Raw genomic sequence first — 15,625 nt, 5'->3', positions numbered from 1 at the left:
CGCTTTTTGTCTTTGCCCACGGCAAGCATGTCGCAAGAAGCTCGAGGGGGAGCTCCGAGCTACTTTTAACCTCTGTGCATCCTCACTCTCTGAGGCCTTGCAACTTCATCTACAGTCGTTGAAAATCGGATCGCAAGTCAACATGGTGAAGAGGGTATGCAATTTCTCCACTGACAGGATTTTAGACATACTGAAGAGAAATTAGATATACTTTCTGGCCCATGGCGGTCAAGTGCAAGGTACGTTTCTTGCAGCCCCTCCCTTACCCTCCACATGAGCTCCGAGCTTTTATCTGGATAAGAAGGGAGGGGTGTGAACTTGTGATAAGTGACTTTTTTATTTCGGAACACACTGACGTCACAAATTCAGGTGTCGGATTCCGGTATGTGATGGGATTTTCCGACAACACGGTTTTTCAATTTTGTGTGGACCAGTTGGGTGTCAATTGAATTGGCGATATTCACCTCTGTAAGAGTATGATACTGAGGAAGCGATGCGGTTGACAGGTACTTTACGCAGAGGAGAGCCACAGAGTATGGCCTCACGGGATGGTGTCGCAACACTGATAACAACAAGGTGAGCTTTGGGTACTTTTTTTTAAAAAATCATTTCCAGGAGTCATTGATCGACTTGGGATTTGACGAGGAATTGCGCTTCTGAGAAACCTGGCTGCTGACTCGGCTGGGGCATAGGTTGAGGGAGAGGCGCAAGGTGATGAGGATGCGCTGAAGAAGCTGCTTAAGGACATTGACGAGGGACCGAGATCCGCCAGGGTTGTCAAGCTTGACCAGGAGGAGAGAGATCTTGTTCAGGACGAAAAGGACTTTGCAGTTCGGCGATGAGTTGTCGCTTGAGTGACTTCTGTTTGAAGAACAACATTAGTAAGGAGACCGAGATTGAGAGGGGTAGGTGGTGAAATATTATCGCCATGACTGCGTCTTAACAACTTTCTTTGCCTGGGGAGGACCTTGCTTGCCCAGTAACACGATAAGCATATCTCGATGACAGTAGACTTGATAGAGTACCCAATATACTCACGGGGAATGTTTGACTTGAGCAACATGTTCTGCTTCTTGATCAGATAGAACAAGGAAAGACTGGTATGCTACAAGCCAAGCCCACGTCCCCCCTCTCAATTTGCTTTAGTATCAAGACCGTTGGAACACGCGAAGGCAGAGAAACCCAATTACCATGTACCAACATCATTATAGCTATATTGCGTGAAGGAATAAGACCTCCGCAAGTTTTCAGATCAGCGTTCTCTACCTCTAAGAGAGTGCTTTCCTTCTGGGTCATGACCTTGCGGAACACCAATGGCTGCGTTGCCGCCCCCTGGGAGACTGTAAAGATGATAGGATGACAGAGCTGATACAAAAAGGGTGCAAGATGCGAGATGGTTCAAGTTACTACAACTTCAGGTCAAGGTTCAGGTTGTTGTGCATTGTTTTCTTCAGCAGCTTGGCGTTCGTGTCACCTTGACCTCTGGTTATGTTGCACTTCTTCAGGAACTCCTTCACCAGGGCCTCGTCCCTTGCGGTCGGTATCAGTGAGCCCCCAAGTGCGTTGACTACACCAGTCCGTCGGCGCCTTTACACCTCCAGCATTGTCTCATGGGTATTACCGCTAAGTCTTACGGAATGCATGCTAGACGCTGGAAAAAGACGAACATCTCATGGATTTATGACCTCGTCTTCCACCTAAGCCAGCTTGACGCGAGCCCGCGGTATGCGCCGCGCGATTGCTTCCAGCACTGGTTTCTTGGCTGTGGGAGGACTGACCGGCGACGTCTTCGCACAAACCGCAACCTTGCCACCACCGCGCATCAACTCAATTAAAATGTCGAGCGACGAACACACCTCATCGGTTCAGCATTGTTGCCCAGTGTGTTTCCTGTCAAAGCGATGCTTTACAGAACAACAATAACGCGATGCTTTTTTACCGGAAGCTACAAAGACATTAGGACTTACCCTAATATAAAAAGGCCCCAAGATTCGACATCTCCTGTCCTGATAAACACAACGACAATTGGCGATACTGGTTTCCGCCCAGAAGAAGTACGCGCCAACAGAGACTTTAGCGGTGTGCCCCTCTATGATACCCCGGGGGCCATTCGAACGTTGCGAACATCACCAAGTCACCTCAAACTACATCGGCCCGTCAGCGTTGCTATTCCTTCGACTCTGCCGCGTAAGTATTATCCCTAGGCTTTGAGGAAGACACTACAGACACTAGAGAAAGGCCAAGATTGCTCGGAACAAGATTGGCCATATGAGGTTTCCCGAGAGCGATTATCACGAGCCCACCGCCTGGTCGAAGCCGACCGCAAAAGGAGGTCGCGGCGTGAACACTTCCTACGTTACTAACTTCAAAAACGTCTACAAAGACCTGCTATGGTTGCTCCCGATCTTATCTATTAGCTTCATGCCCAACTTCTTATTTTTAGCTTTTATGGGAGCACGGGAGGTATCTAATATGTGGCGGGACATGCTCAATTGATAACTTGAAACTGCTGAGCTGATTCCTCAAAAGTCTTACGATGAGCCAGTCCCTGCACAAGCTTTCTGGTATTCCCTTCCATTTCATTCCGGAGGGGTGTGAAATCAACCCGCAATAAGAGCCATCAATACTTTGGTGCTCACGTCAAGTATTTTGTATCTTGACACTGTTATCTTACATGGCCTTGCTCACGCCAAAATGATGCTCGCCTTTTGCGACACTATATATATGCCTCGTGGCATCTTCTTCAGTCACCGGGTCTAGAAGCTGCGACGATAAACAGGAGTCAAGTCTCGAGGGATTCAAACCCCTCGGGGATTCATATATTCTATCCAAAACACCAAAAACGAAAGATCGCTAAACGCCTCTACCCCTTCGCTTAATAACAGGCTTCCTCACAGCCCCATGTGTAACAATCTTCTTCCCCGCCGCCGCCGCCGCCGCACTCCCACCAGTCCTCCTCCTCTCCAACCTCTCCTTCTCCGCTTCCACCCGGTCCGCCTCTCTCTTCTTATCCTCGGCCATCTTAGCCTCGATCTCCATTTTGCGGTTAAACTCCGTCTCGGTAATGCGCTTGTCCCGGACGGAATACCCCTTCTCCTTAACAGAGTAAAACACGCCGCCCAAATCGGCGAGCCAGTGCGGGTCCACCGCCGTGACGGTCGACACGTACACTTTCGATGTCAGGATGAGCTCGTGGTAGACGACGTAGTCGGGCGGGTGGCCCGCGTACAGCGCCGACGTCGGGTGCAGCTGGACGCCGAGGTTGGTCCGCAGATTGATGTACTCCCCGGAACCCTTGTACTTGGCCGCCTGGTGGTAGTAGCCGCTGCAGATGCACTTGCGGATGACGTCCCAGTCCATGCCGCAGCTCAGCATCTCCATCTTTTGCATCTTCATGATGTCGAGCAGCTGGTCGCGGATCTCCTTTGCGCGGCGCAGCGACTTGGGGTGCAAGAAGTGCTTGATGCACCACCCATCTGAGCAGCCGTTGGACCGCCATGCCGAGTACACCTGGAGGTACGTCAGGTGGTCCGACTCGTGGACCCAAAACTTTTCGCGCTGGGCATCCGCCTCATCCTGGCGCTCTTTGGGTCGGTAAAAGACGTTGGGGACGGAGAGCATGGACACAATGGTGATCATCTCCTCGCTGCAGCCGTATTCCTCGGCCGTGATGAGGAGCTTGGAGAGGGACGGATCCATTGGGAACGCGCTCATCTTTCGACCGAGCGTGGTCAGCTCTCCCAAATTGTCCAAGGCGCCCAGGGCCCACAGATCGAACATTGACGTTGTGATGGTGTCCTGTGGTGGGGGATCCATGAAGTCGAAATCTAGTAGATCCTTGACGCCCAGGGACTTGAGCATGAGTACCGTGTTGCTCAGATTCGTACGCTGGATTTCGGGAATCGTCTGCATGTAGAGCTCCTCTTTGAACGCCTTCTCCGTGAACAGTCGGAAAGCCTTTCCAGGTCCTGTTCGACCGGCACGTCCTGATCGTTGCGACGCGTTTGCTTGGGAGATTGGCGTGATCTGAAGAGTGTCCATACCCATCTTTGGGTTGTACACCTTCATCTTGCTGTACCCAGCATCCACCACGTATTTGATACCGTCGACCGTCAAACTCGTCTCGGCGATATTCGTCGCAACAATGCACTTACGCACACCTGGCGCCGCGCGGTCGAAAATCTTTGCTTGCAAGTCTGCCGGCATCTGACTGTAAATGGGCAAGATGCTTAGCTTCGGGGGATCGTTGAGAGCATCGAGACGTTTCTGGATCAGCTCGCAGGTGACCTCGATATCTTCTTGTCCCGTCATGAATACCAAGATGTCGCCCTGGTCCATGGACACGTGGATGGCCAGGACCTGCTGAACCGCCTGATCCACGTAGTCCTCGACCGGTGACCTGTGGAACATGACATCGACGGGGAAAGTTCGGCCTGGGATGATGAACTCCGGCGCTCCACCGTAAAAGTCGGAGAAGCGCTTCGCATTCATCGTCGCAGACGTGACGATGAGCTTCAGATCTCGCCGTCGCTGGAGAATCTTTTTGAACAGACCCATGAGGATATCCGTGTTGAGAGCTCTCTCGTGGGCTTCGTCCATGATGACGCACGAGTACCTGTCGAGATCAGGCTCGTTGAGCGACTCGCGCAACAAGACACCGTCCGTCATGTACTTGATGACGGTGTCTTTGCTGGTACAATCTTCAAAACGAATCGCGTAGCCCACCGTGCTGCCCAGCTTGACTTCCATCTCCTCAGAGACACGCTTGGCGACACTCATCGCGGCCACACGCCTCGGCTGCGTGCACCCAATCATGCCCGACTTTCCAAACCCGTCCTCGTAAAGGAACTGCGTCAGCTGCGTCGTCTTGCCGGATCCCGTCTCGCCCACCACGATGATGACTTGGTTCTCCCGGATGACACGCATCAAGTCCTCCCGAACGGCAAACGCAGGTAGGTATTGCCTCTGCTCGCGCAACGTCTTGCTCCGACTGAAATCACTGCTGCCCCCATCATCCTTCTTCATGTGGTCGCTGAATTTGTTGCTGTTCTCGTTCGTCTCCTCCTTCTCTCCTTCCTTCTTCGCATCGTTCTCCGACGCCACAGGCAACGCGCTGTCGCCGTCGTCCTCCTTCACACCCATCAAGTTTCCCAAAGCCGTTCCAGCCATGCTCGTAGCCTCCTGCGCCTGCCGCTGCCGTTCCCGCTGCTGGCGTGACTCCTTCACCACCTTGCTTCCCTTCCGACTAAACACAGCCATGTCGCTCTGGTAGTCGCGGACAGCCGGCACGGGTTCCAGCTGCTTTGTGAAGATGGTTCGTCCATCGAGGAACGGAGGCCGCAGATCGTGCACCAAAAGGTGGACTCTCGTCGCCTCCTCGTCGTCGAAATCGGCACCCATATCCCTCCTCTGCGCGACACCCGAGACGAGCATGCGATTCGTCTCCCACGCGTCGTTTTCCCTCTGCCTCTGCTCCCTGCGCGCGTCGAAGCGCCCCGTCATCTTCTCGGCCTTAACCGCCTCCTGCTTCTCGGCCTCCCATGATGAGTACGAGGCGAAAGGATTGTGTGTGTCGTCGCCGAAGGTGTGGCCGCCAAACTCGTCTCCCATGTACCAGTCGCGATCCAGCGCTTTCGAGTCTTCGTCGGTGGGTTCGGGGACGTCTCTTGCCGGTGTCTCGGCGGCGCGGGCGTCGCGCGGTGTCGAGCGGCCCGAATCTTGGAATCGCCCTCCGTCTATCCTCCGGCGCTTGAAGCTGGGCCCTGATCCATCTCTGTTGTCGTACATTTTGTGATTCCTGTGATGGCGCAATTCGTCGCCTTGGCGTTTGCTGCTCTTGGCGTGATTATTATCTTCGTTGACCCGTCGCCGGAGTAGAGTTTCCTTGGATGTGTGAGGCCCAGCGTGCGTATGTGATGGATTCAATTTCGAGTATCGGAAATGTAGTGAGGCATGCAGTTTAGAATTGCATGTAGGCAGGCAACCCCAAGTAAACAAAGCTTGAGAAATGGGGCCGCACCTTGCCAGACGGTTTAAACGGGTCTGGCTCTCTTATGTGTATATCCATAACAGACGTCACTGACGGGTCCGATAATGCAATGAACGCGACTTGAACACGGCCTCGACTTAAGAGGTACCATTCTGCCCGCTAATGCATTTCTGTTTTTTTCTTCTCGTTTTTTTCAAGAAACTTTCAAATAGGGTCTCAAAGAGCCCTCGTGCCTTGATTGATTATATGGTAAGACGCTTTCAGTTGAAGCGTGCAAGAATTACCTTAGCCAGCTACCTTTCGGAGTACATGTGAACTAGTTACATTAAAGCCTACCCCAAAATCTTCGAGGTGTCTTATCGATAATGGAAGAGATAAGATAAACCCCACCACGACGGGAATTTTTTTCTCACAGTCGCCCAGACTTGGTGAATTTTGGAGAATTGGCTTTGCGCATACCGACTTGACTTCTCCTAGTCAAATAAATCTCAAATATTTTTCAAGTTGTGCAATTACTCTGCCAACTTCGACAGCCAGCGTGCATTTGAAAGCGCGCGCGCAATAAACTCAGTCACTAGTGACCTTCCGAGGAACACATTGTCTTCAAGATGTCCATGATCACAACATCAACCTGGGTGCCCCGAGGCTTCGCGGCACCCTTTCCCTCAAAATACACCTTTGACGAGTCCGAGTACGAGCGCATTGCCGAACTCGCCAAGCTGCAGCTGGATGACGCCGAAGAGGACCTAAGGGAGGCGCAGGACGAGGAGGAGGGCGCCGACAAGCCCGCCGACGACGATGCGACAACAGGCGCATCTGGCAAGAAGGCCGAACAGTTAGTATTGACTTAAACTATCCGCTCGCTGAGCGGGGTCTGCAGGATACACATGGTTCGCTAACCGTAGACCACCTTGTAGGGTCAATATCAACGACGACGATCTGAAGGAGTACGACCTCGAGCATTACGACGACACCGATGAAGAGGACGAGGAAAAGGTCGGCCAGGGCGAAGGTATGGCCATGTTTGGCAACATCAAGTCGCTAGCCTACTACGAATCCAATAAGGACGACCCGTACATCACCCTGCCCGCCAATGGTGGACCGGACGACGACGATGAGGACCGCGAGGACCTGCAGATCCTAGCGACCGACAACCTCCTGCTCGCTGCCAAGGTCGAAGATGAGATGGCTCACCTCGAGGTCTACGTCTACGAGGACGCCGCCGACAACCTCTATGTCCACCACGACATCATGCTGCCTGCGATCCCCCTTTGCGTCGAGTGGCTCGACATTCCCGTTCAAAAGGCCGGCGTTGACAAGGACTCGACGGCCAACTTCGTCGCCATCGGCACCATGGACCCCGATATCGAGGTCTGGGATCTCGACACGGTAGACTCCCTGTACCCTAACGCCATCCTCGGCCAGGCCGGTGAGGGCTCAGAAGAGAAGAAGAAGCAAAAGAAGAAGAAGAAGGCCAAGAAGGCTAACGACGAGTACCACGTCGACGCCGTCCTCGCCCTTGCCGCGAATAGGAAACACAGGAACCTGCTGGCCTCCGCCTCTGCAGATAAGACAGTGAAGCTTTGGGATTTGCACACGGCCAAGTGCGCCAAGTCATACACTTACCACACGGACAAGGTGTGCTCTCTCGCGTGGCACTCGGTCGAGTCCACCGTGTTGCTCAGTGGCAGCTACGACAGAACGGTCGTCGCCGCAGATATGAGAGCTCCCGAGGCCAAGGCCCCTAGATGGGGTGTCGAAAGCGACGTCGAGAACATTCGCTGGGACCCTCACGACCCCAACTACTTCTACGTCTCCACGGAGAACGGAATCATCCACTTCAACGATATCCGCAATGCGCCGTCAACCCCCGAGGCGACCAAGGCTGTGTGGACCTTGCAGGCACACGACGAGTCTGTCTCGTCCTTCGACATCAACCCCATCGTGCCCGGCTTCATGGCCACTGGCTCAACTGACAAGACGGTGAAGCTGTGGAACATCCAGGCTAGCGGTCCTTCCATGGTTGTCTCTCGCAACCTGGATGTTGGCAAGATCTTCTCAACGCAGTTTGCGCCCGATTCTGAGGTGGCTTTCAGACTCGCCGTTGCTGGCAGCCGCGGAACCATGCATGTGTGGGACACTAGCACCAACGCCGCCGTTCGACACGCGTTCGCTGAGCGTGTCCCGCAAAAGCCGGAGGGCGTCGAGGAAGACCGTCTTGTTGGCGTTCTTGACGATGACAGCAGCTCCAGCGAAGACGAAGGAGAGGAGGGCGAGCAGGATGGCGATTCGATGGACGAGGATGAGGACTAGGGTAGACGCTAATCAATATGGATGGTGGGCCTTTCACATGTGTTGTCAGATGTAGCCTGCTCGCTGTCTGATCCAAGATCGCCAGGGGAATTTTCCCGCAGGCTTGGCCAGATGGATCGAAACCGCAGGCCCAACTAGTCTCCGGCGCCCGCCCAGAACTTAGAAAGCCGTAGGCCACATACATCACACTGATAATGACGACTCTGGGCTGGCGCTGTTGAGAACGGCGGAGGAATTAGACAGCCTGTATCAATCAGGTGGAGAACAGCCTTTCAGTGTAGAAGTTAGTCTCGAGTCGTCCGAAGTTAAATGCCGTCGTCTGAACAGCATCAAGCATGGGCCACATTAGTTTCGTCGACACATATAGCCAAGCCCGTCAAACAATGGCCTCAAACCGGGAAAATAGTTGGTGAGGAGCACATCGTCAGAGACTGATATATGTGAAGAGGCTAAACGTGAGCGAGTGAAACCACGACTGCGTGGCCCCCAAAGGTTGTTCAGTGTTCACATCCATTGACTGCTGCGATGGGGTATCAGTGTCGTGATAGGGTGGGAGGCTCGCTAATTAAGCATGAACAAAGCGTGGAAGGGGGAGCGGCAACAGCCTGACATCTTCATGCGTAGACATGATGAAGGAGGTGGTGGATCGATATCAGATCTAGGATAAGAGCCGGGCCCGGATATTGCTCTAGGTCTGTTCGCGAATGCAATCCTTTTTTTGTTCTTCCGAATATCAAGCTCGAGCAGGGCCATGCCCACGTCAATCGTTCGAGGCATCCGTAGTGTAATGAAGAATATTACCAGCCAACGGTGCCATTTGGGCGATTTCGAAGTCGCTGAGGGATTTCTCCTGGCTTCTAGACCGAGAGTCTTTGCCTCCCGCAAGCAGCCAGGCGAGAAAAATGCAGTTCCTGATCGACTGGTTCCCACCCCACCACAAGGCGATTCCCCTGGAAGATGCGCAAGGGCAGCAGAGAGTTGTGTGGTTGCGGGGGCGGATGGGCGAGTGAAATCGCTGGGCCCAAGAGCGCAAGGAGCGCTGACTGGTGAAAGGCCATGAACGCCGACATGGATCCCTGTCCGGCTTGCGCAGGCACGCAAGGCACACGGCGCCACTGGGGTGGGATGGCGCAGGATGAAACAGTGAAACTTCAGGGGGGCCTGCCAACGGGCGAGGATGGCGGACGGAACACCCAGCCAATGACGCCTCTGTCTCCGTCTGGTTGAGCTACCACTGGGGACGGCCGGGAACCACCGGCCACGAGACCTTTCTCGGCTGTTGGGCTTTTTAGTTGACGCTGTCTTGGTTCTTGGAGGCGTCGACTCCAGTCACTGGTCCAACAGACAAGAAACCCACAACTTTACAACAGCCCAGTCCAGCCCTTCTTTTTTCCTCCGTTCAAGGCGGATCATATCACACTGTTCAGACAAGGATGATGGTGGCTTCCCGGAGAAACCTGGCAGGTTGACGATGCGCCGCGGCTCGCACATCTTGAATCGCACAATCTTCTGCCAGGATGTGAACGGTGCCGCGTGCGAATCGCTCAAAGCTGGCGGGTCGGCGTCCGTCGGGGCCCACGAGTTGATCGAGGTGCCGGTGGATTGGCGATTGTATTGATTAAGAGGTTCGGTCCCTCCTCGAATACTCCCCTGGTGATGGCGGCCGTGGTGAAAGACTTGGATAGGAACCGTCCATCCGGATAGAGCAGTACAAATGCGTGTTGGCCACGTCAAGCTTCCTGAAGAAAGGCTGTTTCCTTTTGTGTGCCGACCAAGACTTCGTTACCTGTACGCCACACAGAAGGCAATATGGCAGAGAAAATACATGGCGGTCGCAGGCCAACGCTTGTGTAGTTGGCGAAGTGCGGATACGTAAGTGGAGGCAGCAGTCGCTGCATCGGACGTAGTGTTGGTATTGAAGGCACCGGTCCGTCGACGTTGTGTGGATGTATGAAGATGCCCTAAGAGTGAAAGATCCAATGAGGCCGACAAAAGCGAGGGCAACGGTCCGGAAGAGGTGTCAAAGGAGAGCGAGTGACGCGCCGGACTGGTCTCGGCTGTGCTGGTCTGACGATGTTGGGCATTCTTTCCAGAAGGCAGATCATCGCAATCCTTGATTCCCCCTTTTGGTGGCGGCAGGATTGGGTCGACGGTCGACGGTTGTTTGAACTCTGGGCTGACGATTGGCATCGATCCATGTGCCATCCCGCCGTTCGAGTCGTGCCAGCCAAACGTTTCTTGGCGGATGGATGGGCGGCGGTTGTCACGCAGCGAGCCCGGCAGACACATGGTTGCATCCTCTTCCTAATGGATGGAGGGTCGTGGACCAAAGCCAGCACACACTCAAATCGAACAGTGGATAGCGGGCATGGATGATGGACTGAAAGGGGAGTGAGTGTGACGGAAGAGAGTGAGGTGGACGGCCAAAAAGTTGACCGTGGAATAATTGGTACGTATCCAAGGATACTCGGTGGAGAGTGGAGGAAAGGGAAAAAAGAGAAAGGGCCAGGGGTTCGTTGACAAACACAAGCTGTCATTGGTGCAGAGGCCATCTCCTTCGAGCCTTAGCGTTGGATAAGCGGGGGCATCTTAGGAGACACTGTGAGGAGCAAGGGAGCCTTTCCCTTTTAGTTCGCCAAGTCCCACCGTCGACAGGGGGAGCGCTGGTGAAGCGAAAAGGAAAGACGGCAGGCATGGTGGCATGGCGGCATGGCGCCAGTAATTCTTGCCCACCCGCAAGTGGCAGTCTCCAGTCGTTGGCTCCAGTCCCTGCGAGTAAAGACCGTCCAGAGCCAACCAGAACGGGCGATAGGGCAATCAAAGAGCGACATCCCCCAGGTCCCAAAGGGACCCGAGCCCCATTCATTCTTTTTTTCGGCCAGGAACCAGGCCCGGGTCAAGGTTGCAAGAGAGGGAAAGCGAGAGGTAGAGAGAGAAAGGAAGGAAAGAGAGGAGTACCGTGCCTATCTAGAACCGAGAAAGAGCTACTTCACCTTAGGTAGGTACGGAGTAAGGTACCTACCGACCTGCCTTCCCATAGAGAAGATTGCACCTGCAATATTCAATTATTACTCCCACACGCCCGGCCCTGGTCTGCCATTTTACGCGCCCTCTCTTCTCTCTTTTCCTTCTCCTCAACCTATTCCATTCCCCATATTGGAAAAAGGATCCTGTCCCTTTCGCTTCTGCTCTAGCAAACACATCATCGCTCCCTTTGTGTTGTGTCTTGTTTCTATTCTCGCCTTTCCTCTAGACGTTCTCCCTCCCCGGAGTACTCGAAAGCATTACATCTTTGTCGCGGGCTCGAACTTGTACGGCAGAAACCACCCACAACTCTCTACCTATCTCTTCAAATATCGCGCGACACGTTGAACGTCCCTTTTCGGCTAGCTAATACTGCACCGAACCGTCCGTCATTACACACGAACGAAACCACTCACAATCATTTCATCAACCTCATCACACTGAGTCACCCCAAGACTCATCACAGCTCACAAAGCAACAATATCAAGTCTCAACCGGATCGACGCCGACTCATCGTACTCCCAAAGTACCCCAGGACTGGACTCCTCACCTATTGTCTCGGACGAATAGCAACACAACGCAACTCTCGCGCAGGATAATCCACCACGGCCAGCCCGTCGTCTTAATCATTTGTCTTGCTTCTTGTCATCATCACCGTGGACAGACGGACACACAGGCACACCATCAACCCAACGATCACTCCCTCGGCAGATCCTCTTAGTGACCGCCCCCATTCACCTTTTTTCGGCATCACTTCCCTGCTGCTCACTTGACTGCAACTGCCTTGCAGCACAAGATCCACCTCACACGCCAGTAAAGGTCACAGGTCCAATCACAAGTGCAGTCTCTAGCACTTTTTATCACCACCATCTGCCGCTCTTCACAGTCCGTCACTGCACAACAGGCTCTTACTCCCGGATCAGGCGCTTGTGTTCCGTTACTTAACTCAAGCTCACCTTCATAACCAGCAAGGCCTTGCGTTTTGCCCACGTCTTCGCACTGTCAAATTCGGAGTTAGCTTTTGCCCACACTCATCAACATGTCGTCTCTCTCACGAGCCTTTACTACCCGTCGGGTCAAGCAGAGCATCGATCTCTCCGACGCCGCGCGGGGGAAGGAGCGCAGCAACACCATGCAGCGAAGCAAGACCACCAAGCACCCCGTCATCAGACACAAGATCTCTGCGCCTATGGAGCTTGTTCACACCACCAACATGCTCTCATATAACGCTCCCGATATTCGACCCCGGACCGGAACCGATGCCTCGAGCAACTCATCCAGGAAGTCTTCAGAGGAGGACTCGGAAAGCGCCAACTCCGCCGCGTCGTCTCCCCCGACCAGCCCCGACGTCGCGCCTCACGAGCTGTCCAAGGAGCCAAACCACCTATCCTGCTACTTTGTTGCCCCTGGCCAGGCTACCAACTCTTCGATCCCCGAAGTCCCCGCCATTCCTTCCATTCCCAAGCGCGCACCTTCGCACACGAAGCAGGCGTCATACGACGCCGTTGCCCGCCAGCGCTCAGTTTCTCAGATGTCCAAGGCTTCGGACAAGACCGTCTCCTCCAAGGCCAGCATGACATTCTCCTCACGGGCGTCATCGGGTTCCAGCTCAGCCTCTACCATGTCTCATAGCTCAGTCGCCCCCGCTCTCAAGACTCCTGTGCCGCCTATGCCCAAGCCCGCATTCCAGCATCACCACCAGCCGAGACACGAGAAGCCTGCCGAGCCACACCCCTTCGGCCGTGAGTTGGCCCAGGTTACGGAAATTGCAGAGGAGTTTGGCATCAAGGACGACCTCATGTACGAGGAGGAGCGCGCCCTCAAGGCGGAAGGTCTCTGCAAGTTCGCCGCAGAAGACTACCTCACGGAGGTCCAAAGCATCTTCGCCAGCTTCTTCCACGACAGCCACGCACCTCAACGTCCAATGGCTGCCGCTGCTTGGATCTGATGCGTTGATCACTTTTACCGCCTGCTGGGCATACCTTACTTGAGAACTCTTCTTTGTACATACTTGCAGGAAGCAAAAAAAACAACCTGACTACGACTTCGGCCTTTTTCTTAGGAAGGGAGATGACGAGAACGAGACTTTTGGCTCAGACAACAGCCTCACTTGGAGCGGACACTTCGCGAAACGGAGGGAGATTGCTCTGTTTGGAACCTGACGCCCAACTACATATGGGATAATTGGCGTTTCTGTGTATATACCTTTGAATGACGTGTGGATATTCCCCGATAGTGCCTCCTATAGAGGCGTCTACCAATATTGCTATTGATAACTGGCTACATCATTTCTGCGGCATGTTTTCTTGATTGAGCCTCAAGTGCAATGTGAAGGTGACTTGTTTTGATGAATGCCACGCGGTCCGCGGTGGTTGACCCAGAGTTCATCGCTGCATGACGCCACCCGTGCGCTGCAGCCTGTCCACGTTTATTTATTTATTTACTTACTGAAGGGGCCCTTATTTCGCCTGATGATTTGTCTTCATTTCATCCGTGCCTTCATTTTATCGGATGAGATGAACAAGCAATAGCCTCAAATGCAAACCCACAGACTGGTCGAAAACGGTGTACGAACAGATGCCAACGGGTATGCAACGCACAGTCAAAGCAAATAGGTAATACTCTCGAGCAAAACCCTTACGGTAAGGTAAGCAATAAAGTCTAGCGTAGTGCAGTACAATTTGGCGAGAGCGGGATGCAGGCAAGACGGGTTTAGCTCCACCGCCCGCCAGACCGAGCTATCGGAGACAGCGTCGCCGATGGAGGGTGGCGGTCGTGGCGGTTTATCCGCATTCTTCCCTTGGTGCCCGGACCGATGAATCTACGCCAACGCCTTTTTTTTTCCCCTTCTCCTTCTGGTGTACGGAGTACCCTCTCTCCCTCTGTTCGTTTCTTTGTTGTGAAGTTTTTTTCTGTTTAGCACAAAGGATGGCAACAGGATATTTTCTCTTCCGGGACCATGGGACGCCCCATCTCTTTCGGGGATATCTACGATACCGGTGGACTAGTGACGGTATACGTAATTGCTTTTGAAAGTAGGGCTGTGGCATCCCCCCGTCAATGTGAAGCTGATGATCATCTGAATGATGTCCGATGTGGGATCTGTGTCAAGTCCTTTTTTGTGTTGTTCGGGGTTCCCGCCTCAAGACGGAAGGATCGTCGCCGCGTCGCCCGGGGGGGTTTGTAGGCTTGTGGGTGTGGCGGGAGTTTTCAAGGGATTCTCTCTTTCTCACAGTTTGTTGCATATTGTCTTGCATCTGGATCCGGCTTCCTGGCCAACTGGAGGAGTTTTAGGCTGCATCATTTTGTCTCTCTTTGACTGTTGGTGATTGGAAGTGAGGAAAGGGAGAATGGTGGTAAGGGAGGCGGTGGTGGTGGTGGTGCGCGGAGGATTGGGTCCCGTTTGTGGACGGCGGGAGATGGGCCCTGGGTGGGGGGGGGGGATGTCATTCAGTAAGGAAGTGTGCATCTCATGAGAGTGGCTGTCCGATTGACGACTGCGACGTTGATGCCATGTGACGGCCTGTCGGGTCTTGTGGTCTACGCGATGGTACTTCTTTTTGAAGCAGTGATTGGGTATGGTTTCTTTATCGCCCAACCATCTTTACCATCACGGCTAGGCGTAGACGTTGTTGTTTGTCTAATCGCATGGCTAAAGAGACGTAGAGAAGTGATCAGGTGGGCCACTCTTCAAGCTTTGCCAGAATCACGCAAGCACAGCATCGTTTCGGCAGAAGAAATGATGGAGAGACTTGTTCCAGGCGTAGCCGTGACAACTTTTGACTATCTGTACAAAGTACCCGGTGCAGATACAACGATGTCGAGCTCGCTTGCACTGAAGAAAGACAAGAAAAGAGGAGGCCTAAACCAAAGAGAACGTCATTGCCATTTCATATATATGAGGAAGTGGAACTTTTCTTCTTTTCACCATTTGACTCCCTTCCCAAGTTTCCCCTCCAAGTCCCCCAAGTAAATGGGATGCCAAGAATGGCTTCTCCGATCCCCTGCTCTATCCTTTGTCATCCAATTGGGGGACCTCTGGGGGGACGGGACCCCGCCCCGTTCGTTTCGTTTGATCTTCCTCCAGGGTGCTTGCCCGCATGAATGATGCAGAACAGCAAGCGAAAGGAGGGGATCGGGAGGGGGCGCCTGAACGGTACGGTAACCTGTAAGGCGACTGGGGCCGTGTTCACCAGGTATTCCGTCCCCGTTGATCGCCGTGAGGCTGCAGCCCGCAGCTCGCAGGCCGCGAAGGCGGGTGTTTGATCGGAGGTCAGGATGGGGGCTGAGGATGCCCCC

The 15,625-nt window shown here is 53.7% G+C and overlaps 5 protein-coding genes across 5 annotated transcripts; 3 read left to right on the top strand and 2 right to left on the bottom strand.

The window, feature by feature from the left end:
• Window positions 1–142: 142 nt before the first annotated feature.
• Window positions 143–842, top strand: CPAR01_05205 (acylphosphatase; the record flags this gene model as incomplete). Its single annotated transcript, XM_060489484.1, has 5 exons — window positions 143–154; window positions 206–239; window positions 370–382; window positions 507–576; window positions 693–842. 5 exons carry the CDS (start codon window positions 143–145, stop codon window positions 840–842), a joined length of 279 nt encoding a protein of 92 aa, XP_060350950.1.
• Window positions 843–2,853: 2,011 nt separating this feature from the next.
• On the bottom strand, window positions 2,854–5,787 carry CPAR01_05204 (helicase associated domain-containing protein; the record flags this gene model as incomplete). The annotated part of the gene is made up of 1 exon (XM_060489483.1): window positions 2,854–5,787. The coding sequence occupies one exon, from the start codon at window positions 5,785–5,787 to the stop codon at window positions 2,854–2,856; it is 2,934 nt and encodes a 977-aa protein (XP_060350949.1).
• An 810-nt stretch (window positions 5,788–6,597) lies between these two features.
• On the top strand, window positions 6,598–8,302 carry CPAR01_05203 (WD domain-containing protein; the record flags this gene model as incomplete). Its single annotated transcript, XM_060489482.1, has 2 exons — window positions 6,598–6,824; window positions 6,907–8,302. 2 exons carry the CDS (start codon window positions 6,598–6,600, stop codon window positions 8,300–8,302), a joined length of 1,623 nt encoding a protein of 540 aa, XP_060350948.1.
• Window positions 8,303–9,453: 1,151 nt separating this feature from the next.
• CPAR01_05202 (uncharacterized protein) lies at window positions 9,454–10,591 on the bottom strand (the record flags this gene model as incomplete). Its single annotated transcript, XM_060489481.1, has 2 exons — window positions 9,454–9,634; window positions 10,089–10,591. 2 exons carry the CDS (start codon window positions 10,589–10,591, stop codon window positions 9,454–9,456), a joined length of 684 nt encoding a protein of 227 aa, XP_060350947.1.
• Window positions 10,592–12,365: 1,774 nt separating this feature from the next.
• CPAR01_05201 (uncharacterized protein) lies at window positions 12,366–13,274 on the top strand (the record flags this gene model as incomplete). The annotated part of the gene is made up of 1 exon (XM_060489480.1): window positions 12,366–13,274. The coding sequence occupies one exon, from the start codon at window positions 12,366–12,368 to the stop codon at window positions 13,272–13,274; it is 909 nt and encodes a 302-aa protein (XP_060350946.1).
• Between the last annotated feature and the right edge of the window lie 2,351 nt (window positions 13,275–15,625).

Source organism: Colletotrichum paranaense, assembly GCF_030867605.1.
Source record: "Colletotrichum paranaense strain IMI 384185 chromosome Unknown Scaffold_4.1, whole genome shotgun sequence".
NCBI lineage: Eukaryota > Fungi > Ascomycota > Sordariomycetes > Glomerellales > Glomerellaceae > Colletotrichum > Colletotrichum paranaense.
This window is presented reverse-complemented; position numbering and strand designations above follow the sequence as displayed.